The sequence below is a fragment of the Plectropomus leopardus genome, chromosome 3 (genome assembly GCF_008729295.1).
Source record: "Plectropomus leopardus isolate mb chromosome 3, YSFRI_Pleo_2.0, whole genome shotgun sequence".
NCBI lineage: Eukaryota > Metazoa > Chordata > Actinopteri > Perciformes > Serranidae > Plectropomus > Plectropomus leopardus.
Genome location: NC_056465.1, coordinates 21,312,230 through 21,338,811, shown reverse-complemented (window position 1 = coordinate 21,338,811; position 26,582 = coordinate 21,312,230). Strand labels below are relative to the sequence as shown.

Genomic DNA, 26,582 nt, shown 5'->3' with positions numbered 1-26,582 from the left:
AATTGCATTAAAAAAAATCCTCAGCTACTTTAAAGTTTGTATCGGGGAGGACAAACGCACATGTTCTAAATTTTGAGGGAGAAGTTTCCCGTCCTCCCCAAAATCTATACATATCATTATGAAGATAATTGCCAAAACAATATGTATTGTATGAGCTATTAAAACTAAACAGCGCAGTGTAAAATAAAAGACTGAACACACCAGCTGGACTTTTCTTGTTGTTAAATGAAATTGCTAAAATTTAATTTAACATTGAGCATCTTTTAATGCTTTTATTGTAGTTTCACATGGACATCTAGTGGCAGCCTTATGTACTACATGTAAGGAATCATCACCTGTGTTTTCTCTTTGCAGGACACGTACACAACTCCTCTTACCTCTATCCAGTGCTGGCATGTTCACTGTGAGGAATGTTGGCTTCGAACGCTGGTAAGATATCGAATTTGTGTTTTTTTTTCCACAAACATGCTGTATGATTATTGTCCCAGTTTGTTTTGCACTGTATGTCAAGACACGTCTGAGACGATTTTTAGTCACAATAAAGTTTTCTGAATCTGAATCTTCACATGAACATGAAATCAAAGTACAATAATCAGTGTCTGCTTAATAAAAGTCAAATCTTACGTCCTTTTCCTTAGGGAGCAAAGAAGTTATGTCCTCAGTGCAACACCATCACCTCACCAGGAGACCTGAGGCGGGTCTACCTGTGACACCGCCACTCACAGAACGAGGAGAGGGGCTTCTTCTGTTTTAACCAATCAAGGGTGGACTTGTGGGCAGCTGGCCTGTCATAGACTCCCACCCTCCTCCTCCTCGTCACACCTTCCTGGTCCTACCTGTGTATCAGTGTATCCACTAATCCCCAATAGGTTGCAGAACAGCAAGTGTGACCTTTGACCTTCCTTCACAGCCCTGTACAATATCCATGTTCCTGCTGCAACATCAACCAGATCAGAAGAAAACCAGCCGAGAGCTCAGGCACTGATAAACAAAGAGAAAAAATGCTTTGGGACAATATTTATCATTTTTGTAATCCCTTTGTTCTGTTTTCCGAGGAAAAGAAATCACATGCAAAGCACATGTATATAGTTTTGTGTATGTTTGGATTGGTGTGTGTGTGTGTGTATATGATGTTGACTAGCAGAACAACCCGACTGTATTTACTGTACAGAGTTTGTCTTTGCTTCGATCATTTATTATTTGTTTAGCTCCTGTAGGTTGGAAACATTTACAATAATCTCATCACATTCAGGCTCATTTTGTCTTTGTCACTGATGTGTTTCTTTGTATAGGATCATTAAATCTAATTTTATCAATGTTACTACAATAAAACGTGCATCTAAAAGGGTCCACGATGTTTTTTATCTGCAGGTGGTGACATGATTATTCACCTGTTAAGTGTTTGAATGGACGGGAAGCGTCTCGAGTTGTGTAGGCCCGTCGACAGTCTTGTTATGATGACTGTTATGTGGTGAAGTCGCCCTTTAAGAAGTGGGTCGGTGCAGGATTAGTCCTGCAGAGCCCATGACAGCTCATGTAGAGTCGAGGGACACTAAACCCTGCTATTCTGAGCTTTTACTGCGTGAGGTACTGAAAACTACTCCAACACTACAAGGTCCAATCAAAGGGAAGTAAAACACCACAAAAACCCTCAATTCATTACAGGTATAGCAGGATGATGTTATTTAGTGTCTATCTACAGTCAGCGTGTATAAATTCTATGGTTGGATTTTTCTTCCCAGATTTCTAAATGTGACTGCATTGTTGTTGAAAAAGTGAAAGCACAGAACACGACCCTCAGTCCCCCCTCTTTAACCTCCAACATGCTCCAGTGGAGCTGCTTAAAGGAATACCTCACTGCCCAAATAATTATTTGTTTATCAATTACTCACCAAGTGTTTTACTGAATTTGTGAAGAAAGCATTGTTTTATCATATGCCACCATGGTGAACAAAGAGTCCAAAAACAAGAAAAAATCTATGAATTGAAGTAAGTTAATGGGGTCCATGTTTAACAGCAGTAAAACTATATCTAAACATCTATTTACAAACTCCTACACAACTCACACAGTTTAATCTAAGTCGTATTCATCCAGTCGTATGCTCAGTACTTCCCAAACACATGAATTTTTGCAAAAACCTTATGATTTAAAACATAAACAATCTCATGCACAGACAAGTACTGCGCCTCAACAAGCTCTAGCTGTAACATTTTAGCAAAAATGCATGTGTTTGGGGAGAACTGAGCAAATGACCGAATACATGAAACTTGGATTATACTGCACAAGTTGTGTTAGATTTGTAAAAACATGTTTTGATATAATTTCGCTGTTGTTAAACGCGGCCCCCATTTTCTTCAGCTCATTAAGAATTTTTGGACTCCTAATTCACCATGGAGGCATGTGAGAATTCAACATAACACGAGGGTGGGTAACTAATATACAAATGATAATTTTCTTGGTGAAGTATTCCTCTAACAGACTGTGGTTGTACTGGGCAGCTGCCAGGTATGAATACATGTAACTTTCTGAGTGTGAACAGAAACTATCCTGGATAAAGTTAAAAATGTTTCTACCACACCAACCTTAAGTAGAAGAGTTTCTGTTTGATTTGTACTGTATATTTACACACTTTAACCTGCTTTTTCCCCTTAAAGCCAGAAATACAAATCTGGTGCTTAAGCAACAAGTCTCTGGTTTAACAAATTTACACGAAGCTTCTGCTGCAGTGATCATTTGTTTATCAAAACCTTCTACGCTGCGCACAGGTTGTCGGTGTGACCTGTATAGAAGGTGTGGATAAAAACAAGCCAGCATGCATACATGTGATTGGTCAGTGAGCTGAAGGGAGGTGGTGGTAATTCAGACTGACAGTGAGCTGCTTCAGTGAATCAAACACGCACACACAAACACACACACTCATTGTAGTCCATTAAGAAGCCTGGCTAAAGAATCATCTGCTACTGAACGTTTCGACGACACAGACTGCTCAGGAGGAAAGGTAAGATGAAACTTTTCGCCTACAAAATAATTGTTTATTTACTAATGTGATTAATGTGAGTTTCAATTTGAAAACCTCAACTCAAAGGAGAGCTGCATTTTATTTTTTTTGCACTGTACAGCTAAGACTACAGCATGTCCTACTACACATCTATGATATATGTTTGTACAGTATTTGTTTGCTGCTTACATATTTTAAATGCTCTGCAGTTTTCTGTTGGTGTGCAGTAAATGTTCAGTCACTGCAGGATCTTGCATTTAGGGTTTCACTTTGCAAAGGCTCCTTCATGTGATTACATCTAGTTTGAATTTTTTTTAACTGTATGAGTGACTAAATGTTCAGCAAGGTTGAGGACAAAGGGAACCAAAATGGATGGTTTGCAATTTATTGACCTTTTTAGCTGTTCTTTTCTAAAACTGTGGGGGAAAGCAGTGAATAATCCATAATAGGAAAATGTTAAAGGGAGCTATTGGGTGTTTTTTGACTGTATTTGTACTTAATTGTATTAATGTGGATTATAAATGAATTTATTCAGCAGCGTTCCCTGAAATATCATCCTCTCTCAGCGCAGCAGCCAAATAGGTCACCTGTCCTGCACCCTTTGTGCCGCCTGGCCCAGATCCAATTAATTCTGCTGACTGACCTGCCATGACTTCATTAACAGGCACTCTTAACATTAACCCCTGGGCCTCTGGCTGTCTAACGAGTCAGCAATTAGGACGTGGACGTGCTGAAATATTTCAATTAAGGAAATAGGAATTTCCTAAGTGTCGATTAATTATGAGTGGAGATTAAAGCCACAATAATGTCGGGGCAAAGGCCGGCTTTTAACCCTTGATGTGCGTGTTGGAAGGTTTCTTCCTGAGAGCGTAGTGGTAGAGGGAAGCTTGGATCAAAGGATAATCCTTTCTACACCTTCGGCCATTTGAAGGGAGAGCTGGTGAGCTTTACCAGCAGAGCAGCAGAACTGTTTATGTAGAAAAGAAGTTAAAAGAAGTTTGAGTAAAATACTCAAAAGGGCAAAAATCATCTATTACAAGTTATTTTCTGAAAAAAATGATTCCTACATAAAATGCATTGTCCCATTTCACACTCTAGATTGACACTGAAAGATATCATTTTGATTTCCTTTTAATGTCTCCGTCTGTCTCAGAACAATGTCAGGACCAAGGCCCCTGGTGCTGAGTGGCCCCTCTGGAGCAGGGAAGAGCACTCTGATGAAGAAGTTGATGAAGGATCATGAGGGCATCTTTGGATTCAGCGTGTCACGTACGTTTGTGTGCCAAGTGGTTATCAGCTTCCTCCTGTCTGAGGAGGAAGTGGGACAGCAGTCACAGTGTCTCGGCTTGATGGTCTAATTCTGAACCTGCTGATAGATTTTGTGTCAGGCTACACCAGTAAATCTTTTAAGGTTTTGCAGCAATTCCACTCAAAAAGCAACATTACTGATGATCCATCACCTTATTTCAGGGCGGGTTTTAATGATGAAATCCTCTCCTTACAGACACAACAAGAAACCCTCGACCAGGAGAGGAGGATGGAAAAGGTACAGTAGTTCTGCTTCAAAACAGACTCATTGTGACAGTCTTTAGTATCTGCACAGGTGCCACAAGTGGGTGTTTGATGTTTTTAGCACCTTCACACGGTGGTAGGACCATCATGCTCTGGGACTCAGCCCTGGACTTGATTTGAATGTGTAGAACTGTGCAGGCCAGCCATTAGGAACTATGGACACGGAGACAAGACAGTTTCCAAATTCGGCCCCTCATCCACCCATCCTTACCAATTATAAAAATAAACTAAAATACTACAATACACAATTTAGAAAAATGACAATGCAACTTTTTTTACTCACCAAAATGTTGCCTAAATTTGGAGTATAATTTTTCTCTTCCTAAAAAGATGACATGGTTGGTACCGGGTTTCATATGCCAGTATCTTTACTAGCTTTAAAACTTAGCCTGATACAGGGGATTTTATTTGCTGGTCCGTCAACCTTTTGCAATGTTCAGTTTCAGCCACCATACCTTGTGCTTTATCGCACTACTTTTGGCCATTGCCTCTCTGTTCCTGTCATTTTCTTGCTCTCTCTGTACTCTGGCTTTTCTTTTTTAAGCTCTTGATTTTTGGTGTAGTATTTTGATTTGGCTGGTCAGGCTGCAGCTCTGTGAACATCTGTAAATTAGTGGCATGTGTGTAAATTGTTGTTTTTGATTCCGTTAAAAGGATAACTTGTGCATTTTTCAGCCTGGACCATATTTAATGTGCATATGTGTCCATGAGACTGATAAGAACAACAATTTTTGAAATTGGTCCAGCAGAAATTGGGTAGCAGCTGCAATTTAAGCTTAAGCAGCAATTGTATCTCCATTAAAAGTGGTAAAAATGTTTTTGCCACAGACAGGCTCAGATTATCATTTTAAGTTGTTGAAGTGTCTTTGTACCTTTTGCTTGATCCGATTCTGTTTTTTATTGTCTGGTCAAATGAAAGTCAGTAGACCTTTGCAGGCCTTCAGAGCTCAAACTGTGATAAAAGTGCATATTGCACATCTGTTTCTGTGCAGTGTTTCCCCACTTCCCCTACCTTCCTGGTTTAAAATAATATCCACAGCACTTCTTACTCCCAAGTGAACTGCACGAATAGTTTTGTACCCCCTGTATAGCTTCCTTGATAGAAAGGCATAAACCTCTTTCTGTGCCTTTTTTGCTTTCTCCATAGGCCTGAACAAGCTCCCCATGCTTCTGGGGGCTACTTTACTGCCCGTAGCAGCCGTCTTATCCTCTGAAGACTTAGAAAAGTCAGCCTCATTATCGTGTCCAAATGAATCAGAAACCACAGATAAAGGTGACCTCAGTGTGATTCCTGATCACAGTATTTTAAAGCAGAGGGGTTACTTTCATCCTGGCATGCTGTCATTTGAATCAGACTCAGACATGTGACAAACAAAAGGATAAAGAAAAGCGTTTAATGATCTAAGGAATCAGGATCAGACAGTTTACACTTTGGAGTAAAAAGCTTTTGAAAATAGCCCCCTGTGACGCCTCAGTAGTGATTCCCATTTCCAGTCCCGTGAGGTTTTGTGTCCCATTTCCCTGTTTGGCTGATGGAGAACTGATGATTTGCAACAAGATATTAGCATCACAGGAGGAGGATTCATAATGTGAATTTATACAGGGAAAATATTTATTTGTACTAACATCACTGGACACTGAATTGATTTTTTTTTTTTATTAATCTAGAACACAACTTTGAACTTTGCTCACTTTGGGCCAAACTTAAGTTTTGATCTTGCATAGAAATATTTAATATACTGCAGTTTTCCAGCATGCAGTTAAAAAGTAATTTCTGCCCTGGTTTTAGGCTTATTATCTATTTGTTTACAGCACTGCCACCTCTTAATCTATCCAGTGTTTCCTTTCAGATTGTTGCTTCAGTCTGAACAAACTCCTTCGTGTTCTCGTGCTAATGATCGTGTGCTATCACAGTGTCCATCAGTCCTAGAAGTAGTAACTTGTTTGTTTCTAAAACTCTGCTGTTTTAGATCCCTCAGAAGTTTTGATGTTGTGAAGACTTAGGCGTAAGAATCTGGTATGGACAAAATAATGTGCTCTATACTCTATGTTAATATAAATAAAACATTTATCAATTTTGCATGCTTTTACCTTAGATAATGACTGCATCCTACACACACACAGTCTCAAAACTAGCTCAGCGGAGAACATTCATTGAACACACACTATTAGATAAGCAAAAAACATTATCCAGTAAATTGTAAACATTAAGTTGGGCCCATGTGCCTGGATTTTCTTTAGTTTTGGGTGCAATCACTGCTATGCTTATTGTTTATTTTGATACACCCTGACTCATTTTTCACTAAAAGCTGTAGTATGTGTTAATTTGATTTGCATCACCTGTTTTCAATCAGAGCTAAATTCATGATTAAAGTTGCATCTTACAGACTACCACTACACGACGAGAGAGGCCATGCAGGAGGCAATTGACAACGGAGAGTTCATCGAAAACGCTGAGTTTTCTGGCAACATGTATGGAACAAGGTAAATATTTTCACCATATAATCAAAAACCACCATAAAAACATCAGATTTATATGCAGAATCACTGACATTTCTATTTTTTGTACACATTATATCTAGTTATGTCACCTTCTTTGAACATTTTAAACCCAAAGGCATTTCATTTCCGATAAACATTTAAGGGACATGTGTTAGCAAGTTGCCCACTTGCAAAAAATGAGCTTCATCTATATAGTGTCAGTGTTTTTCAGCAGTCTAAATGCTGTTTCATTCCACCCACAGGATGAAAATTTGAAAAAATACCACAAAGTATAAATGTCACTGATAGTTATTTAAATTAATTCGGTTTAAATAAAGACTATCGTCTTATATAAGAGACCCTCAGGCCTGGCCGAAGGGATCAAGAGGATATATAATAGCCCGGTGGCAGATGGTGGAGCTTTAACCCTTCCTAGGTCAAAAAGAGCAACGCTGCAGCTCAGCACTGTGTGTGTCACGTTTAATCTCTTCCTCTTATTCTGAAGATAACAAACACTCACCACAGTACGAGTCTGAGCAGATTGGATCAATGCAGCGATCCTCTTAACTTGGTCACTGTGTGTTAGAGGCACAAAAATTACATGATTACACTCTCAATACCTGTTGGGACATTTTCAAGCCCCTCCATGTTCAGATGTATCATCCTAACTGTTCAAAAACCCTCCTGTTTTGTATGACTTTCTGATACAGCAATGTTTTGATTTTCTAGTAAAGCTGCCATCGAAGACGTGCTGGCCAAGAACCTAATCTGCATCTTAGATGTGGACATCCAGGGAGTGAAGAGGATTAAAGAGACTGACCTAAACCCCATCTACATCTCCATCCAGCCTCCCTCCATGGAGATCCTGGTAAGTGTCCAACTCAATATGTTGCATCCATATAAAATATTGCAATATTTCAAGATTTGTTCTTGCCTGTGAAGAGTCAGCTGTCAAAGAGTGAGAAAAAGTGGTAATTTTGATTGCTACATGCAGTTAATACCTAGATTTATTTTGGAAAAATTAATAAAAACAAGATAGTGAGGGACAAAATGGATCTGAGATAAATAAGATATAAAATATACGACTTTGTGAGGCATGTGAGCTGCAGAAATGATAGCTGTGTTGTACTCTTGGGTGAAATATATCTTTTTTCATCGTCTTTCTCAGGAAAAACGTCTGAGGGACAGACAGACAGAAACAGAGGAGAGTTTACAGAAACGGCTGGAGGCGGCACGCATGGATATGGAGCTCAGTAAGTTTCTCTGCAGTTTTCCTCCAACATGATACTGTAATAAAGACAACAAGCAGCTGATCCAAATCTCTTCATAGGCAACGAGCCCGGAGTGTTTGATGTTGTTATCATCAATGATGACTTAGAGAGGGCTTACGAGGAGCTGAAAGACATCCTCAGCGATGTGAGTAAAACCATAAAATATCATTGCGCTCATTTGTTTCATAAATATATTGATACTCCTGTCTAACAGCTGCTCCACAAACCATTTTATCTCCCTGATGCTCTGAACAGCAACATGCTTTAAACGTGCGAAATGTAAAAGTGTGCCTCATTTCTCTTTAAACAGGAAATCCAAAAAGTCAAGGAGGCCAAATCATAAGAAGCAAACAGCCTTTCTGCTGCTGGACAGAAGCGCCAACACACCCTGCAAACTCAAAATAAACTTTCATTTGGAGAAGTTTGTCTTTTACCCTCTGCGTTACATGGTCGGAGGTTTGCTCAGTACATAACGCTCAGTGAAGAAAGAAAAGACGGACTTTGAATTGAAGGATGTTTGTTCTTGACAGAGAGAGAATGGGGGGGATTTGTGTTAGATTTAATAAATTAAGTGGTTGATTTAGACGTAAACATCTGACCCATACATCTCTGCCAGCTGACTCAGCTGCCCTGTAAAAGAAAAACAACAGATACAACCGCCAAATCCACAGCTACATTTGGTGTTTGTAAGCTAAAGTTTGGCACTGGCTGACACACAAGTGTGGAGTACACATCAGTCAGTACCTCACTGCAAATATTCTGTAGTTACACTTATATTTATTTGTTTTGTTTAAGTTTAATACAGTAGAAATAAATCCCCTCATAGTTGAGTGTTTCACTGTTATCAGTTGTATTGTTATTTAAATAATTACTCACATGCTGCATATTATTCAATTATGACAGAAGTTTATGCATCTGAGATAAAAAAAAAAAAATCACTGCATAAATTACATTTAACATCTGCATGTATGCTTCCGTGTTGAATAAAGAATGCGAGGACGATGACGACTGACCTCTATTGTGCCATTTAATGAATCTTTCATTCATCAACTCATGTGGGCAGGTGACTGACCCATATATTATGAGGCATTCAACAAAGCATAGAAATCTAATCGAGTTCCCATTTGTACAATATAACTTTAAGGCAAAAATGTATACATTTTTAAATAAAATATGTCACTCAGAAAAAAGATCTGCTTTCTGTATGAAGAAGAAAAGCACAGAAAACAGTTTTAAGGCCAAACACGTGCATCTGTCTGATACCAAGAAGCAACCAACAGTTTCTAATGTCACAAAATCTGAATTTTACAACTCATGCGCTCTTTAACTAAAACTCATCCCTGGTATGTTTCCATATAAACCAAAAGCACACTCACATATAGAAGCCAATGGATAATGAATTTTGAAACACTCATTAAGACGCATCACATTTTCAAAATCAGAAGATACTAAAATGATTTCAGAAATCTGTCCTGGCTCCAACGAGCCACAAAAGAAGCTGAAAAGAAGCGAGCTGGTTGTAAAGATGCAGACTTTTTAGGGCAAGCTTCTGGTAAGTGAAACCCTCGCAGTTTTGCTTTACTGGAAAAAGGGACCCTGAAGCTTGGTGCGGACCTGGTCTCGTTTCTCCTCCTTCTGTTTGAGGTAATCCTTAAGCTTGTCTGTGGAGAAACAAACTTTGGAGTGCCGGCCTTTGTGTGGGGCTCGGTGGGCTCGCAGCCATGGGTTCTGGAGACACTCGGCTGCAGTGGGTCTCCCCCTACAAAGTTTTTATCACATTAGAATAATATCAGAATATACACATTTCATTAACAATATGTTCCCAACGTACAAATACAAAGTTTCACACAAACACGCTTTCTGTTGTGAACTACATTTTAAGAGAGATACTCACCAGGATTTGTTATTCAGGCTGCTCTTCATGAAGTTTAAGGCTCCCTCTGACAGACCGGGGTAACAACGCCCAAACTGGATCTTTCCTTTCCTGATGTTTTTGTCTTGCTCCCAGCTGTGCTCAGCATGGAACGGGCTGTCGGCACTCAACCTGGTGAAGACAGGAAAGAGAATACAAAAAACCTCAAAACATTGTGTTTTACCAAATTACTTTATAATTTAGCATCTCAGCACCACAAAAGATACAGTCAGTTGGTAAACATTTCATTGTGGTGAGGTGCTCTCTCTTCCAGTCTGTCAGTGTGATCATGTAGTGCTGCTGAACGCAGCCTCAGGCCTCACTCCTCCCCAACCACTCCCCTCATCAAGGTCTGATCATACACAGCCTTGTTGGCAAGCTCAGTATTTTGGCCTCTCCTTGAAGTGTGGCTGGATGTGCTGCTGCAGGTACGTGTAGCCGATTAGACTTCAGATGGACAATCAAATTATTTCTCTGCACACTTATTTTCCTGCATTTTGTTTAGAGGAGCTTTGATTGCTTGCTGGCTGCACATGATGCATGAAGAATACCCAGCTGCCCTGCTTACCTTGGTGAGTCGAGTCCCACAATGCACATTTCAGCAAACAGCATGGTTAAACCTGTTAATTTTCTTTAGGTTAAGCTGCTGCTGTTTTTTAGCCCTTTTAGAATTTTACTATAACTCTTTTTTGCCCTCTATCTAGCTGTTTATGTTGATTAGCCACATAGTTTTGTTCAGATTATACTTATTTTGTTATTATTAAACCATCTGGGTGGTTTGTTTTTAGTTCTTTTGTATTTTTCTTTCAGTGAGGCGGAGTGCCATCTTTTTGGGAGGCTAGGTCCCTTCACTTATTGCATGCAAGTAGGAGCACAGGTACCACAGTCTGCCTCTGCAAGTGGCCTCGGCTCACTTTCCTTAGTTTTGTTAGGTTATGCCTAAGTTGGACTGCATTTTATTCAAATTGTGATTTTAGATTTTTTATCCCTGCTTTTTTTAAAAATAAATTGTAATAAAGTAATATTTTTAATTCCCCTCCCTTATCACCACTAGCCAACTTTTTTTGCATTTGTTTCCAATATAAGACTATTCCTATATTTTTTAAATCACAAATGTTGCTACCAGCTTAAGAATTTAAAGTTGAATCATTGATGTTGAATCACATGATTTTTAGAGTATCTCAGTATTTGGTCTGCCCTCCTCTTTATGAGTAGATATGAGTGCCATATAATCCATACCATAGATGGAGGGGATGCAACTTGTACAAAATCTGATCCTTTAGTACAAAGGGAATAACTTTGCCGAAGCCACAAACTCTCCTAAATATGTTTGCATTTTGTGCAGCTAATTCATCTGTGCATCTCTACTTACATGATGAAGGACAGAACTCCAATAGCCCAGATGTCCGTTTCAGGCCCGACACCTTGACCCTCAAGGATTTCCGGAGCTTTAGGAAGGACAATATAAACTGACAAAACAGACAGAAACGGGATATTGTTCATAAAGAGTTGTGCTGTTACTGGCAATGCCACATTCACTCACATGCTTATTTTTTTAATTAAGAAAATGACTCAAAACTAGAAGATAGAAAATAGACTTGTTAGGCTATGGTAGCTAGGATCAGCTGAGGTGGGTGAAGTTAGGCTGAATTATTTCCATCCATCCGTCCTCAATGAATGTGTACCTTTGCCGCGGCAGTCTGTTGGAGGCCATGACAGTCAAAGGTTTAGTGTACTAGAAGAATCTACGACAATGCAGGCATCAAAATCTTTCACACTTTAGTTTGACTTTTGAAATCAAACTGGTCAGACATCAGTACCTTTGCTCTCCGACAGGCCGTGAATGTGCTCGACGTTGAGAGGCTGACCAGGTGTGAAGGACAGAGCCGTGCCCAAGTCAACTATCTTCAGGTGGTTACAATCATCCACCAGCATGTTGTCAGACTTCAGGTCCAGGTGGACGACTCGACGGCTGTGGAGGTAATCGACCGCACTCAGAATCTGAACCAGCAGCTCGCCAACGTTAGACTCTGCGTACAGATCTCTGAAAGGGCACGAACACAGAAAGACAGGTTTCTTAGGTTTAACTACATTATGTTAAGGATCATCACAAATGGCTTCTGGGTGCATAGAAATAACCTCTTTGACAAAGGTCTGCCAGAGGAAATGGATAATAAAAAGCAAGATATTACATTGATTTGTTACAATAAGTGGTCATATGCCATCTGGAAATTCATACATCTGAATTCAGTGTTTAGTTTGATTTGTGCAGATTATCTTAAAACTGCTCAAAATGTGTTTAAATCACATGAAAACAGCTGTACTTCTCATTAAAAAATCGGTTTGGTCGTGTGTCTGTATGTCTGTCCGCAGCTAAACTTGCAAACTACTGGAACCATCAACCTAATATCACATTTATGCTCAAGGAGCTGTCGTGGTTGCGATGAACTGTTCAACTGTTGATAAACTTGTTTTATAGCATCATTGACTGCTGGCTCCTCACTCCTCTTAATGTAGCCGGCCATGAACATTGTTTAATATTTGGTTGAATTTAGGTCCTGAGATCAGGTGAGCGAACTTCAATGTCAGTACAACTACTAATGACAACGTCAGTTTAACGTATAATACTGACATCAGATTATGCTGATATTTCATAGGTTTTAAGTTGTGTTAAGTAACCGTCATCCTCCAAAAGTCTCATGCCCATGTAACCTAAACATTCAAAAACATAATTTGTAAAATATGGAGAACAATACCCAGCATTTGTAAAATATAAAGTGAACGTCCACACAACGTGAAGTTTTAACTTAAATTTAACGTCTATTGAGTCCAGCATCTTTCTGACGTCATAATGGTGTATGTGCCAGCTAGAAACTGGCTGGTAGGGGCCAGAAGTGATTAACAAATTCGCTCAGCAAAAGGCTTTTCTGGCAGTCAGCTTGGTTAAAAACGAGCCGCTATGTCTGCATGTCTGCCATAGTTTGTCCTTTGTCATGGCTCAAAAACTGACATACGAAGAAAAGTCTGGTCCCATTTTGATTTGATGATCTGTGTATGTATATATGTGGTGTGTGTGTGTGTGTGTGTGTGTGTGTGTGTGTGTGTGTATACATGTGGGGAGATTGTGTCTGAGGTTTGTCTCCATATGGCTTGTCTCCTCTGGTTAGTTGATAATATAACTTGCATATTGTTTCCCCTTCATTTCACAAATGTCCGACATAGATCTGCAGTCTACTGAGTGCACTTTTGTAGTGTTTGTTTTTTCTCCACCTCTCTTTTTAGAATAATTACAGCGTCTTATTTTGAAATTAAATGGTGGTCACTTCTTTCTGCATTATCTCTCCTACTTGATGTTGCTCCTCAGTGTATAAATCCACACACAAACAGTTTGGTCTGTGTGTTTCTCAAGCCTTCTTTTACCTCATTGCCAGACTGTGGAGCAGCTCCTTGCCAGGACAGAGCTCCTCCACCAACACCAGGTAACGGGAGGTGAAATAGGCGGCGTGCAGCTGCACCAGGTGAGTGTGATGAAGCCTCTTCAGCAGCTGGTATTCCCTCAGCACCAGCTGTCTCTGCTCTGCCTGATATGGGGTGATTTTAGCAGCAAACACTTGGCTGGTCTCAACATCCCTGCACACGGTAACTACACTGAAACGGCCCCTGTGAGAAAACAAAACAAAAGAGGTACAGAGAAAGCTGTACTGAGAAAAGGGAAATGGGAGGAACAAGATTAGACTATCCTTTATGGACTGCATCCCAGAGCTAATTCCAGTCCTTTGTGACACTGAATAAGCAGGTAAAGTCTGTTGGAAAACACTTGATTTTGTTTTACAAAGTAAATACTGGAGTAGTGAAAAAAATAACATGACAGCTAGGTTAACTATGGTTTTACTCAAAAAGGGCAACTTCGACTTAAAAATCCCACCTGTTGATCTCAGAGAGAAAACTGTAGTTCCTGTGTGCAGTCTGTTGTTCTGACCCAGTGACCTTTGACCCCAGTGACTCAGTCTGGATGAGAGGAATGTGGATCTCTGTACAACAGAGTAAATACAGGTGAAAACAATGTAACTCTCTTTGTGGTGCCCGTTTGTACATTTTTACAGTTGTTTTTTGTAAATCTGTATGTTGAAAACACCAAACCAGTGAAGATCTTAGATCAAAAATAGACTCTAAAAAATTGGGAAAAATTAAATGGATTTGATAACACATGTTTAACAGCAAACATGCAGCATATTGTGTTTGAGTTTTGTTGCCTTCAGGATGAGTTGCCATAACAACAGGTGCTGAAGCATCACTGAATGGTCCTGCTCCTGTCTTGGTGATGCAGCCAATCCTGAACACATAAGAAGCTCCTCGGGGTAAGTCCTTTACCACAAAGCAGCTTTCAGTGACCTCCTCCGACAGAACCGTCCATTCCCCTCCTGACAAGGCACATAACACGTGGTTTACTTGGAAATCCACAACTTTTAATGGTCATGATGCTCAAGCAATAGTGGTAGTCTAGCATAAAGTAAAAAACTAACATAAAAAAATTAATTTGGCTTCCTTTTAACACAAACCACCGATTACATTTGTGTTGCTGTGTTATCGCTGTGAACCCACCATCCGTACAGTACTGCACACAGTAGGTGACAGGGTCACTGGACTGAACTGGTTTCCAAACCAGCAGGACTCCACCTCCATCTAACTGGAAAACTTCAGCCTTGTTGGGACGGACCAGCAGATCTGGAAATCATGGCAAATAACAAACATAAACAGCCAGGCTTATAGTAAAATTACGATTTTTAACCATTTTGGACTAGAAATACATAATCAACAGAATGCAGCTTATTCACAACCTTTTGTCTTTCTGAATGCAGGTATTTTAAGAGAAGGCAGCAGTTTGGAGGTCCTCTTTTTTGGGCTCTCAAGACCAGAGCTACGATGCCTTTCAGGAGGGATGGGAGCGGATCCTTTAACTATTGGGCCTGTTGAATAAGACAAATAACACAAAAAGGAAAAAAACAATTGCTTGGATAAAATTTCTCACACAATATCTATATATTGTGTCGTTGGCTTTTCCTTAAAATGGTGCTGCTTAAATCAATTTTTATTTATTGATCAAATAAAATGAGTATGATTTCCAATAGCTCACCTCCTTTACTCACATCCTCCTTACTGGAGGACTTGGAGAACAGCTTGGTCAGACTCGAGGCTGAAGCTCTCATTTTCTTCCTCAAAGACATGGTAGGAGTGTCTGGCTTCATGATCTCTCCTAGTGTGGGTCCTAACTCTGTGTTGTCCAGCTGGGAGTATGAATGACCGGTCCAGGACTGCCTGCGGAAGATCCTCAGCAGTCCCAGCTTGGGTGATTTGCCTGTGGGTGGCCGGGCTTCGAGGGCTGGAGCGGACGCATGTCTCTGGAGGCCACCGCCCTCCTTCTTGTCCCGGGCTCTGGGGGGCCTCTCTGGGGCTTGCAGAGAGGACAGGCTGGGACTGGGGCTTGCTGTTAGTGGGGTTCCTGGCTGACCTCTACTGTTAATGGTTAAGTTAGGGTTGGAGCGAGTGCGGTTACGCGGCGGTGCCTGGGGAAATGAGCTTCTAGGTTTAACTTCTTGGAATGAGTGCCGGGATGGCGAAATCAGAGGCTCCCCCTGATCATCATACCCTTCAATCTCTCCTGATCTGTATCTTCCTCTGAGATGACCGTGACTCAGCTCCTCATAGGAGCCGAGTCTACTGGAAGACTCAGAGCCACCATGCTCCAAAATAGACGACTCAGCCAGAGACCCCTGGGAGCCGGCGAAGGTGTCGCCTGCTGCTCGCTCCTGATCCAACCTGGGGCTCATTCTGTCTCCAGTAAGGAGGCTTGAGGGAACAGACGATCCACCAGACATGTGACTCCCTTCTACTGGAGAGACGGAGCCTCGTCTTCTTGGGGGTCGCCGAGGGCTCGGGATGGCCAAACGGTTTCTCCCTGCCACTTCGTCATCTGTGAAATCTTCCTTTAGACTTTGGGAGCCTTCTTCTTCCCCTGACTTTGTCCGCGTGGGTGAGCTGGGAGATCGTCGAGAACTCTCATCAAGAGATCTGCTCCTCCGATGAGGGGGCACGTTTGTGTGGGCGAGGCTAACGCCACTGTCAAAGGAGCAGGACTTCTGCATTGTGGGCTGGACTGACCCTCGTCTCTGACCACGATTTGTTTCCGTCTCATCCTCCACGTATTCAATAAGAGGCTCGTTGAGACGTCCTGAAAAACTTCTCCGGAGTGGTTTCCGACCTCTTTCCTGCTTCTTGGCCTGAAATTTGTCCCGTAATGTCATGTGTCTGGCAGACATGGGGGAGAGCTGATGGGAGGTGCTGTAGAAAGTGCTTCGGATGACGCTGCCACGAGGAATACGACCTCCGTCACTCCCTGAGCCCTCGTCCCCATCAGATAGGTAGAGAGACTGACTGCTGTCCCTGCTGAACCTGCGCTCCCTTTGAGGAGTCTGCTGGCTCGACACATCTGATGACGCAACTGACTGCCTGCTCACACTCCGCTCTAGTACACTCCTCCTTCCCACCATCTCCACATCCTCTTCCTCCCCTAATGTCACTTCCTCTTCCTCCTCTGCATCCAGGTGGAGTTTGGCCAAAGAGTCGGGGATTTGCGCTCTCTCTGTCAAAGGATCATAGTCCTCCTCTGTTTCTTCCTCCTCCTCAGTCGGGCTGTAGTGCTGGAAAAAGTCCCAAGAGTCAGCTTCATCATACTCAGACGAGGAGCCGCTGCTCGGGGAGGTGCTGCTGTGTTCCTGGGGCTCTCGAGGCACCGTCACCGCAGTCTCTCTGAGTGGAGCATCCAGCAGCTCAGGGATATGTCTCAGTGTGAGAACTGACCCAATGCAAGTCAAAGAACGCTAGCGAGAGAGATGGGAAAGATAGTGGTGAAGACAGATTTGACAATATGTTTTCTTGTAGGACATTATATGATCTACTTTGAATTAAACTCATGTAATCATCTTGAACTTCAGGACCGTCAGCATTTCAAGAACCTAGTCAGTGCCTTCCTTTATTCCCCAGAGGTCGATGTTTCAGTGAACTCACCTGCCATTTCCTTTTCGAGATGAAGATTTTCAAAGTCTTTGTGTTGATTTCATCAGTATCTTCTCCTGCATGTTCGTCCTGTAAACACACAAACAAGTGTTTAGTTGTTTTTTCTAAGTAGCACAGTAGTTTGTTTGATTAAAACACCTGACGTGCTGTATTTGCTCTCACCTGGAGCCATTGGTGGCTCAAGCACTCAAAGGCAGAAGGTCGTTTCCTACAGGGGAAAACAAAATTGGGAGTAGTCAGATGTGTGTTATGTTGCACTAAGAAAAAATAGTGCTGTCGGTGTGTACTGGCGACCTGAGCCCACCACTACATCCCTGTAGCTGTTTGAAAACGAAACACTGGAGATGCTGAACAAATATTATATTATTCTACAAGGAATACTTTGATATTAACATTGATCAGATTACTGTTTGTTATGTGAAAGAGATGCTAGAACAGCAACAAAGAACGATCAACCTGGTTAATGTAGTTTTATGCAGCTTTCAGTTACTTTTCATTAATTTTTTTATTTGCAATTTTTGTTGAGTCCCTCAAGATCTCAGTCTTGATCAGTGAGTGTTCAAAATGAGCTAAATGCAGTTTTACCAGGAATATAAACAACATGTGGCTTGTGTTATGTTTGACTTGTTGATTCAGAAATGGCATCGATGTCAGTAATGCAAAGAGACACCTTTATCCTCATTTGTTACATAAACTTGGACTTTGTTTCACTTGCACAAAATTTAGAAAATATCTCATGATGAAGAGACTGGATTGATGGGGCAGTGTAAGCAATATTAAATCAGGTTCCCTACTCTGGATCTGGCTGGAGGAGCATGTGGAGAAAGCTTTGAGCCTCAGGGCTCCTGTACGTCACATCAGGGGCGTCCCAGTTTAGGGTCCCCTCCCCGACCCTCAGCAGTGTGGCACGGTCCGTCTCACCCACAAAAGGGCATCGGCATACCAGACTTTAAAGAAAAAGATAACAACAACTCATGTAATATGCACAGCTTTTTGATAAAATGTATATTGAAGATTTTGTAAAAAATAAAAAAAAAAAGAAAGAAAAAGAAAAGTGCAGTGATACATACCAAATATAGGCTATAACACCTACAGACCTAGCAGAGAGAATAAGAGATATTAATGTCATTTTGTTTAATTTTGTGCTTTAATTTGCAATTGCACACAAATCATTTTAACTTCACTTAAAACTCTTTGTGACATTAGAGGTCTAGAAATTTACACACAATAAAATTCACAAAAGGTTTTTGCAAACACCATCTGATGCCAGATCAGTATAATAACTCACCAAATATCAGTGGCCACAGTCACTGGTTCTTGGTGAACAATCTCAGGGGCAACAAACTCTGGTGTACCAAACATGCTGTACTGGTGTCTGGACGTGTCTATTTCTTGGCAAAAGCCAAAGTCACAGATCTTGATCTCATCTCTGGGCGGATACACCATCAGGATATTATCAGGCTAAAGGGAAAATAAATAAAAATGGAGTTAAGGAGCACATAAAGAATAATGACAAAGTCAATAATGCGATGTTGACTGGACAGAAAATCTTACTTTAATGTCCAGATGCAAAATGTTCATGCTGTGAATGTGGCCGATTCCTTCAAGGATTTGCTGTATGTACGACTGAACCTGAAATGAAGTGTAGAATATTCGTTAGGAGATAAGCATCATATTTTCAGGATAAAATGGTTATGTAGGGAATAAATGTATCTTGCACCTCTTTCTCTGAGACCGATCCTTTCAGTAATAAATGGTCCAGAAGTCCATGAGAACAGCAGCTTAAAATGGTGTTAAAGAACTCAAACTCATAACCCCTTTTGAGGAAATAAAGAGAGATTATACTGTGTTATGTTACAGAAAGGATACATTTCTGTGATCAGCACAAGAGTACGTCTAGTACAGAAGAAGTCCAGCAGACAGGCCACTCTGGGGTGAGCCAGGCGGGACAGCAGGTCCCTCTCCTGGAAGGCCCTGGTCCGAGTGCTGCTCCGCAAAGGCAGAAACTTGGCAGCAAACACTTCCCCTGTTCGTCTGTGGATTACACGCTTTACCACCCCGAAAGTTCCCCTAAAACACAGGAATGATGTTGATCATATCAAATATAAACAGGGGTCATGGGCAGGTCGAACTACATCATTATGAAGAACAGGTCACCTTCCAATTTCCTCGTGGACGTCATAGACAGAAAATAACTTTCTTCTCTTCCCCAGCTCCACCTCTCTCTCCTGACACTCCAGCAGCCCTGCAGAGAAAAAAAATCTGGTTCGAACCAAAACTGAGGACAATATATTCATCACCTTTCTTACGATAATGCAATATTGTGACATCCTTCGCACCTAAGCTTTGCTGAGCATCTGTTGATCGAAAATAATGATGCACGGCAGCATTGTTGTTGTCTCACCTTCCTCCACTGTCAGCTCTGCCTGGCATGATGCGTGACCGGAGTCATTGTAGGCGAAGCAGGTGTATACGCCACTGTCCTCACCCTCTGGGCACACTATGGTCACTGAGCAGCGCGCACCATGCTGCACTATCTCCACATTCTCATTGGCTGTAAGCTCCTCTTCGTCCTCCAATCACAGAAAGAGTCAAGTTTTAATAGGGACAGCTACAAAGTGTATAAATACTGTTAAAACTTTTGTCTTGGTACCCCTTTAAACAATGTTAACTCCTCCTGTGACCTCTGTGACCTCTAAAGGGTGGAAGTTGAACCCATAAAAATATGTAATGCTTAATTCTCAGAGGAGGCAGCATGACTGTAAACTGTTATTAGGGTCTGAGCACCAACAGTGCGAGGACCCTATTGAAACCGAAGGAATTCTTTTTTTTTTTTTTTTAACAAGTAAGACACATTTTTGAGGGCCTTAACATACTTAAAAAGTCACCAAATTTTGCACAGACATCAGGACTGGTGAAAAATTTGATATTTTACGGGTTACTTGTATGGGCTCAAAAAAATGGCTTAAGAGCGCCACCTAACAGACTTCAACGAAGGAGCCCCTCCAGCCCGTTTCATGAAGACATACAAAAATTAATAATGGAGCAATTCACCTCTGCACATGTTTTTCCCAAATGCAGGAAAACTCTGTTCACAGACCATATGATGCAGAAAATGATGCTGGGGTGGTTTTGAAATGGTTGCATTCTATAGTTTGTCCAGCAGAGTGCGGTCTTACTCTATTGTTTACACTACTCTCAGCACTGTAAAAGCAGCAGATTAGACCACATAGGGCTCTGCCATAGTCACACAGGCTGGCGCCCTTTTCAAATGTATCACAGCTGCGGCTTTAGCTGGCCCTCACACGCACACACACACACACACACACACACACAGACAGAGTCAGAGGCACAGTGTTGCCCTTTCTCAGGGAGAAATGGCCACATCAGTCTGCGTCCAGCGAGTAGCCCTGACACACACAGAGGTGCGAGGGCTCGTTCATCGCTGCTTGCAGCTTTAATTAGTACTTATATTTTATAAGAAAAAAATGCATAAACTAGAGCTATTTTTTATGCTTCCCTGTTAAACATAGGTACATAAAGACAATATACACAAAAGTGACTTGTGTGGTAGAAATATGATATTTTTTCTATCCCCTAAATCATGAGACAACCCAACCACCCCAAAAAATGTCTTGTCTTTAGATGGCAACCTTTTGATTGCAGCACTCCTACCTTGTACCACTGTATGTTAGGAGCAGGTCTTCCTGTGATTATGGCAGTAAATGTAGCTGGTTGGCCAGGCTCTACACACAGGTCCTCAGCCGGTACCTGGACGTTGGGAGGAGCTGAATAAGAGATTGGATGAGTCAGTAATCACACAACATTTGATAGATGTCATGCTCTAATGTTAAAGAGGCAATAATACCATCTGTGATCTCCTGCATTTGCTCTGAGATGTAGATCTCCTCTTCTTCCTCTGGATAACACAGAGGCTGCTGCACCGCCTGATCCATGGGTACTGAGATGGGAACAGCCTCTTCAGTGCTACCCACTACAGCTCTGGACACAAAGATACGATAAATAAAAAGACATAAAGACATAAAGATCTTAACGTGCTTTTATTTCACACAGGCCCTGACTGGATGCCATGGATGCTATGGCTGGATCCCGATAAATGAACGCCCTGCAATGGAGAAGGTCAGGCCTAATTAATCTATATAAATCAGGCTGGTCATTATAAGACTTATTCATTGTTCATTATGCTGAATGTGTTGGGTTTTTTTTGTTCGTCTGGGTTTTTTTTACTTTGGGGGGAAGAATGATGTGAGGATACATGTATTGATGTATCAGTTTGTGTTTTATATGGACATGTGTAGGCATGTGTATACATACATACAGTATATATGTTAATTTTGCTGCTGGAGTTTCAGTACCCACAAAATTTGTAAAACATACAGACACATAGGTATAATATGTGGCTATGTATGTATATGATTTATTTTTAATACTCTGCAAAGAAACTAAATTCAAATAAATTATCACAAAATACAACAACAAATGAAAGCCCTGTCACGACATAAAATCGACCCAGTCACACCGATTGCTCCTACTTTATACTGTGGGCTCCACATGTATACCAGTAGACATGTCCATATTTGACTTATTGGTGGACCGATGCATGCTGGTGATTTCAGGAGAGTACTAACCATAGAGTCCATTTGAGCGCAGAGTCTGTGTGAGATAGAACTACTTTATGGATTCTACATTTTACATTTTTACTCCTCTACCATCCAGTTCTAACTAACTATTAAATCAAGCGACCATAGACAAAATTTACCAGGTTGTGGCCGATGTCTGTTCACTTCAAAGGAAGGAAAGGAGGCTTAATACAGCAATATTATTGGCACTAAACGTACTGTTCTGGGTGTTCAGGAGGGAAGAGCATCTGAGCAATAGAGGTGGGGCTGAAATCAGTCTGAAGCCATTTCTTCACAAAGGCAGTGGACCAGCCCTCTGAGTCAGCATCTGTAAAAACGAAAATGCCAGTCAGTAGGAATTTAAGCATTAGATACTTCAAATAATCTATTATAATGTTGCATTGACTGTACTTTCTGTATGCTGTATCATTGGAAAATGAAAAATGAAAGAGTACATTACCTTACATGCCGGAAACAGTGACAATGCATTTCTTACCTCAATACGCGAGGGTTAAACCCCACTAACCCAATAGGACATGAGCGTATGCTCACTCCTGCATGAGGGTAAAGGGGACAACTGCCGAGCACATGACCATCTTGTGTTCGTAGGAGTGAAGAGTTAGCTGGGCATGCGTTGGCGAGAGGAGAAAAGGGGAATGTTGAATGGTTATTTGTTATCATGACAATGATGACTTACATGGAACGGTCCATGTGTGGAAGTTCCTGCTTTAGGAATAGTAGAGGGAAGATGGAAAAACATGTAGGTTACTGACAATGGAAGGAAAAACATGGTGAACTAGTGTTGAAAATCAAGAAAAAAAGTATATATGTGACTGAGACACCTTTATAGTCCATATAAAGAATATTGTAAGTCAAACTTACAGTGGGTTTTCATCAACATGTATTAATTCTATTGAACTTGGTTAAATCCTATTACACTGTATTATATTACTTTGATTTCTAACCCTATGTGATGGTAACAGTGATAAATAATAGATACTGGCACAAACTATGCAATATAGGAAAGTAATAGTTACTATCTCTTTATATTATTTACTGCTGTTAGTTTTGGCATGTCGAGGTTTGTCTGACTTTAAGTCTAATGGGGGAAAAATTAAGCTCTAGAAAAATTTTCTGTCAGAGAGATTTTTAATGCTTTGGTCTAAAATGTATTTCTCATACCTGCCATTCACATCTCGCACCCATGCTCTCATACAACTGCTTGCTCAGCTGATCACATTTAACCAATACAAGCAATACAGCAACACACCGTCATTGCTAGCCTATCATCTTGCTGCTGCCTTTTAAAATATGACTCTATTTCTGCTTTTAGTAGGTTCATGCTACCTTTGTGCACACCCCTCACCTCCCCATTGCAGCCTAGACATCGCAAATTAATATAGCTTATTCGGTTTCAGCAGAGTCACTAACCACCACCACTACAATTATCCAGTGCAGTTATCTTTACTACATCCACCAGTCTCTCCTTATTGAATTAATCTTGTCTGTCCCAACCCATGCCCTCTGTGGAAAGTGAAAACATGATGAAAAACACAAAAACATTCCATACAATAAATGTGATGATGTCTTTTCATGCGTGAGGATGCTGAGAAGTACAGTATGGTGTCTATGCTGAATGGTAGCCACTAGATCCCCCTGGGTTATGACAGTAGAAAGTTGTTAGAAATAGTTATTGGTAGGTGTTAAGTTTGTGATTTTTTTTCTTATAAAACTGTTACTGCAGTTTTGTTAAGTTTATTTGATATGAACAATCACAGCAGCATTAGTACTGTAAATATATTCACAAAAACTACGTGCTGTATTTAGTGTTTGCGGCACCTGTCCAAAAGTCATTTATAAAAGTCAAAATAGTGAAAGATAAAGAAGATTCATCCACAAGTCCATACACAAAATACATCTGCAAATAACTACATGCACAAGTATACATCCATAAATGCACACAAAAAATGCATCCCAAAATCTATATACAGACATACATCCACACAAACAGAAGCCTCAAGAACGATTCTCAAAATGAATTATGCAAAGTAGTAAAAGCTCTTGGCTAGCGAGAAGAACAGATGAAGTGAGCAGTGAAATATAATCGTGACCAAAGAGGAACGGTTAAGATTTAGGTCAGATGGTTATGTTTAGGTATGTGTTTAATGTGGTCATTGTAATGTTTTGGGAGAGGAGTTAGCCACTGATATTTGATTCAGTTAGTGTGAACTTACAATATGCATTCGTTTTCATACGCTGCTCTCCGAGTTAAACACTTAAAACAAATGGCAATACAAGAAATGGAAAAATGAGACAAGGTGAAAATGTGTGTAGGGGTGCTTTTAGCTCATGCATACCACAATATAAAAAAATGTAGTCCGTGCCATAATCCCTGGGGATCAAGTGACACCTGGGATGGTAGTCGGAACTACGTATGATGTGAGTGTGTTTGAAATGGAAAAAAAAGAGGGAAAATGGCATTGACTGGATAAAATGGATGAGTGGTAGTGGTTGAAAGTGGAAATTGATGCAAATTGTTGCAGTTTGTTGGTATGTGAAGAGATGTCATATGATGTGACGTAAAAAAGGGTGACAGGATCAGACATGAGGTGAACTGAAGTGAAACTGGACAATGGCATGTGCTTTTCTTCTCTCACGGCTGAACTGGTGAAAGTGTGGAGCATCCACATGAAAACCCAGTCAGGGGTTTTCACCCTGCGTGGAGGATATTTACCTTCAGCGGCTCTGGCTGCCCTACCTTTAGGAGGTAAGTCCTGTGGTTGGTCGTCTTCAATCGGTGGCACATAAGCGGGGCACAGTCCGGCCTTGCACTTCACACAGCCAAATTCATTCAAAAGCTAAAAACAAATCAACATTTAACATAATGTATCTAAATATGTATCTCTCTAATATCAATGAGACTATCTACATACATTACAGACATAATGGATATGTGTTTTATACCTCACACTCATACTGTCCGATATCTGCCTCTGTTGCACTGAAGACCGTCAGACACAAGATCCCACTCCGAGCGTCGTTCAGGATGAAGTATTTTTGCGGGTCAGTCAACTCTCTGCCATCTTTCAACCACCTGCCAAACCCAAAGGAGGATGTGTTTGATGCACACAATGACCAAAATACCATGTAGTAACTACTGTGGTTACATTAGGTCTGTGTCACCATACCTGATACGTGGTAAAGGAGCAGTAAGAGTGGAGCAGGTAAACTGAATATCTTCTCCTTCTATCAGACAAGCACTCTCCAGTCGAGACACAAATCTGGGTGGAGCTGGAGAGAAGAAGAAATACATTAGAGTGACCTAAAAATATAAATATAACAATAGTGGCGGGTAAGTCAAATCAGTTTTTATTTATTTTATTTTAGCATAACTGTTGCATGCTATTGTATGTAACCTTGATATCTTCTCTTCTTTTTCTTTACTAAAAGCCGAATTAGGGACAGGAGTTGGAAACTAGCAATAGTTATAATCTCTTTATGTGAAGCATCAGTTACTACAGCTTGTTTGTAACAGGTCAAAGTTGTACTGTGCTGTGTTCATTTGCATTGTCCCAATCAAATAAACAATATAAATAAAATAAAATGTATATAGTATCATATCACCAATCACAATGTGAGGTAGATATGTAGCACAATTTGCCTCAAGGGGCTTGTTATAGTAAAAGTAATAAGTATAGGCTATAGCAATATTAGTAGCGGTAATAGTTACAGCATTAGTATAGTTGGATATACCAGAATCAGTGTGTTTTTTTGCAAAGTACATTTTCATATAAATTTCATTCTTTGACCCATTAGTGCATAGTGTGAATAAGAGAACATGAACTTTTTCTCTTACAATATTGCAAAGTTCATATACATATAAGAAAATTATATTGATGGAGTATTATAAAAAAAAAGGTCAGTATATCTGAATTAAAAAGACAGAGCAGTGCAGTGTTTAGGGGTGGTATCTTGTGCAAAAATGTGCAAAACTGTCCAAAGAATGAGCAGAGGTTCACAGTGGGAAGTTTATAAAAAAAGAAAGTGCAAAGGTATAGTCCCATGTAGTCGCACTGTTAGATCTAATACAAGTAGCAGTCACAACGTTAATGTTATGATGGCTTTATCTGTATGTTAATATCCTGTAGAGGTGGGTGTGGTTTAAGCAGGTGGTAGGAAGCAGGGTTTGCACTGACGTCACATTTAGGGGCGTGATACATGACTCATTAGCTGCTAGTCAGTGTCACCTGGAGAACAGGTGAGAGCTCCAGAGGCCTGTGAACTGCTTAGACGCCACGAGGGAGCTGCCAGAGGCGAGCCATCCAAAGAGGACAAGACTAAAAGTTTTCAGCACACACCACCAACAACCGTTTATGAATTTACACCTACACAGGTGAACAACGACAACCGCGAGCTGGCTGAAGGAACGACGGAGCGGCGGACATGACGGCGCGGCGCAGTCGCCATGTCCCGAGAGCTCACGAGCTTTGTCCTGACAACGGTGAGTACCTTCACGCGACACCCGCAGAATTGTTTGTTTTGTTTTGTTTCCGTCTTGTTTTTTCTATTTCCCTTTTATGCATTGACAAAATCCTGAAGGAGAGCAGTGTCTGTAATAATAATAATAATGATA

At 40.8% G+C, this 26,582-nt stretch overlaps 2 protein-coding genes across 2 annotated transcripts; one reads left to right on the top strand and one right to left on the bottom strand.

Moving 5' to 3' along the window:
- The first annotated feature begins 4,156 nt into the window (after window positions 1–4,156).
- On the top strand, window positions 4,157–8,715 carry LOC121966507 (guanylate kinase-like). Its single transcript, XM_042516594.1, has 8 exons — window positions 4,157–4,268; window positions 4,504–4,545; window positions 5,719–5,844; window positions 6,959–7,055; window positions 7,782–7,920; window positions 8,221–8,305; window positions 8,383–8,468; window positions 8,634–8,715. The coding sequence occupies exons 1-8, from the start codon at window positions 4,157–4,159 to the stop codon at window positions 8,664–8,666; spliced, it is 720 nt and encodes a 239-aa protein (XP_042372528.1). The 3' UTR covers window positions 8,667–8,715.
- Window positions 8,716–9,352: 637 nt separating this feature from the next.
- Window positions 9,353–26,416, bottom strand: LOC121963535 (obscurin-like). The gene is made up of 27 exons (XM_042513824.1): window positions 26,339–26,416; window positions 25,138–25,271; window positions 24,914–25,043; window positions 24,684–24,807; window positions 22,169–22,412; window positions 21,178–21,311; window positions 20,985–21,097; window positions 19,714–19,882; window positions 19,467–19,554; window positions 19,179–19,379; window positions 19,030–19,090; window positions 18,864–18,941; window positions 18,598–18,770; window positions 18,380–18,406; window positions 18,104–18,256; window positions 17,472–17,517; window positions 17,301–17,378; window positions 15,370–17,113; window positions 15,074–15,202; window positions 14,838–14,960; window positions 14,489–14,656; window positions 14,161–14,266; window positions 13,656–13,895; window positions 12,056–12,279; window positions 11,608–11,704; window positions 10,218–10,367; window positions 9,353–10,082 (listed from the first exon to the last, which is right to left on the bottom strand). The coding sequence occupies exons 1-27, from the start codon at window positions 26,414–26,416 to the stop codon at window positions 9,902–9,904; spliced, it is 5,193 nt and encodes a 1,730-aa protein (XP_042369758.1). The 3' UTR covers window positions 9,353–9,901.
- Window positions 26,417–26,582: the final 166 nt, after the last annotated feature.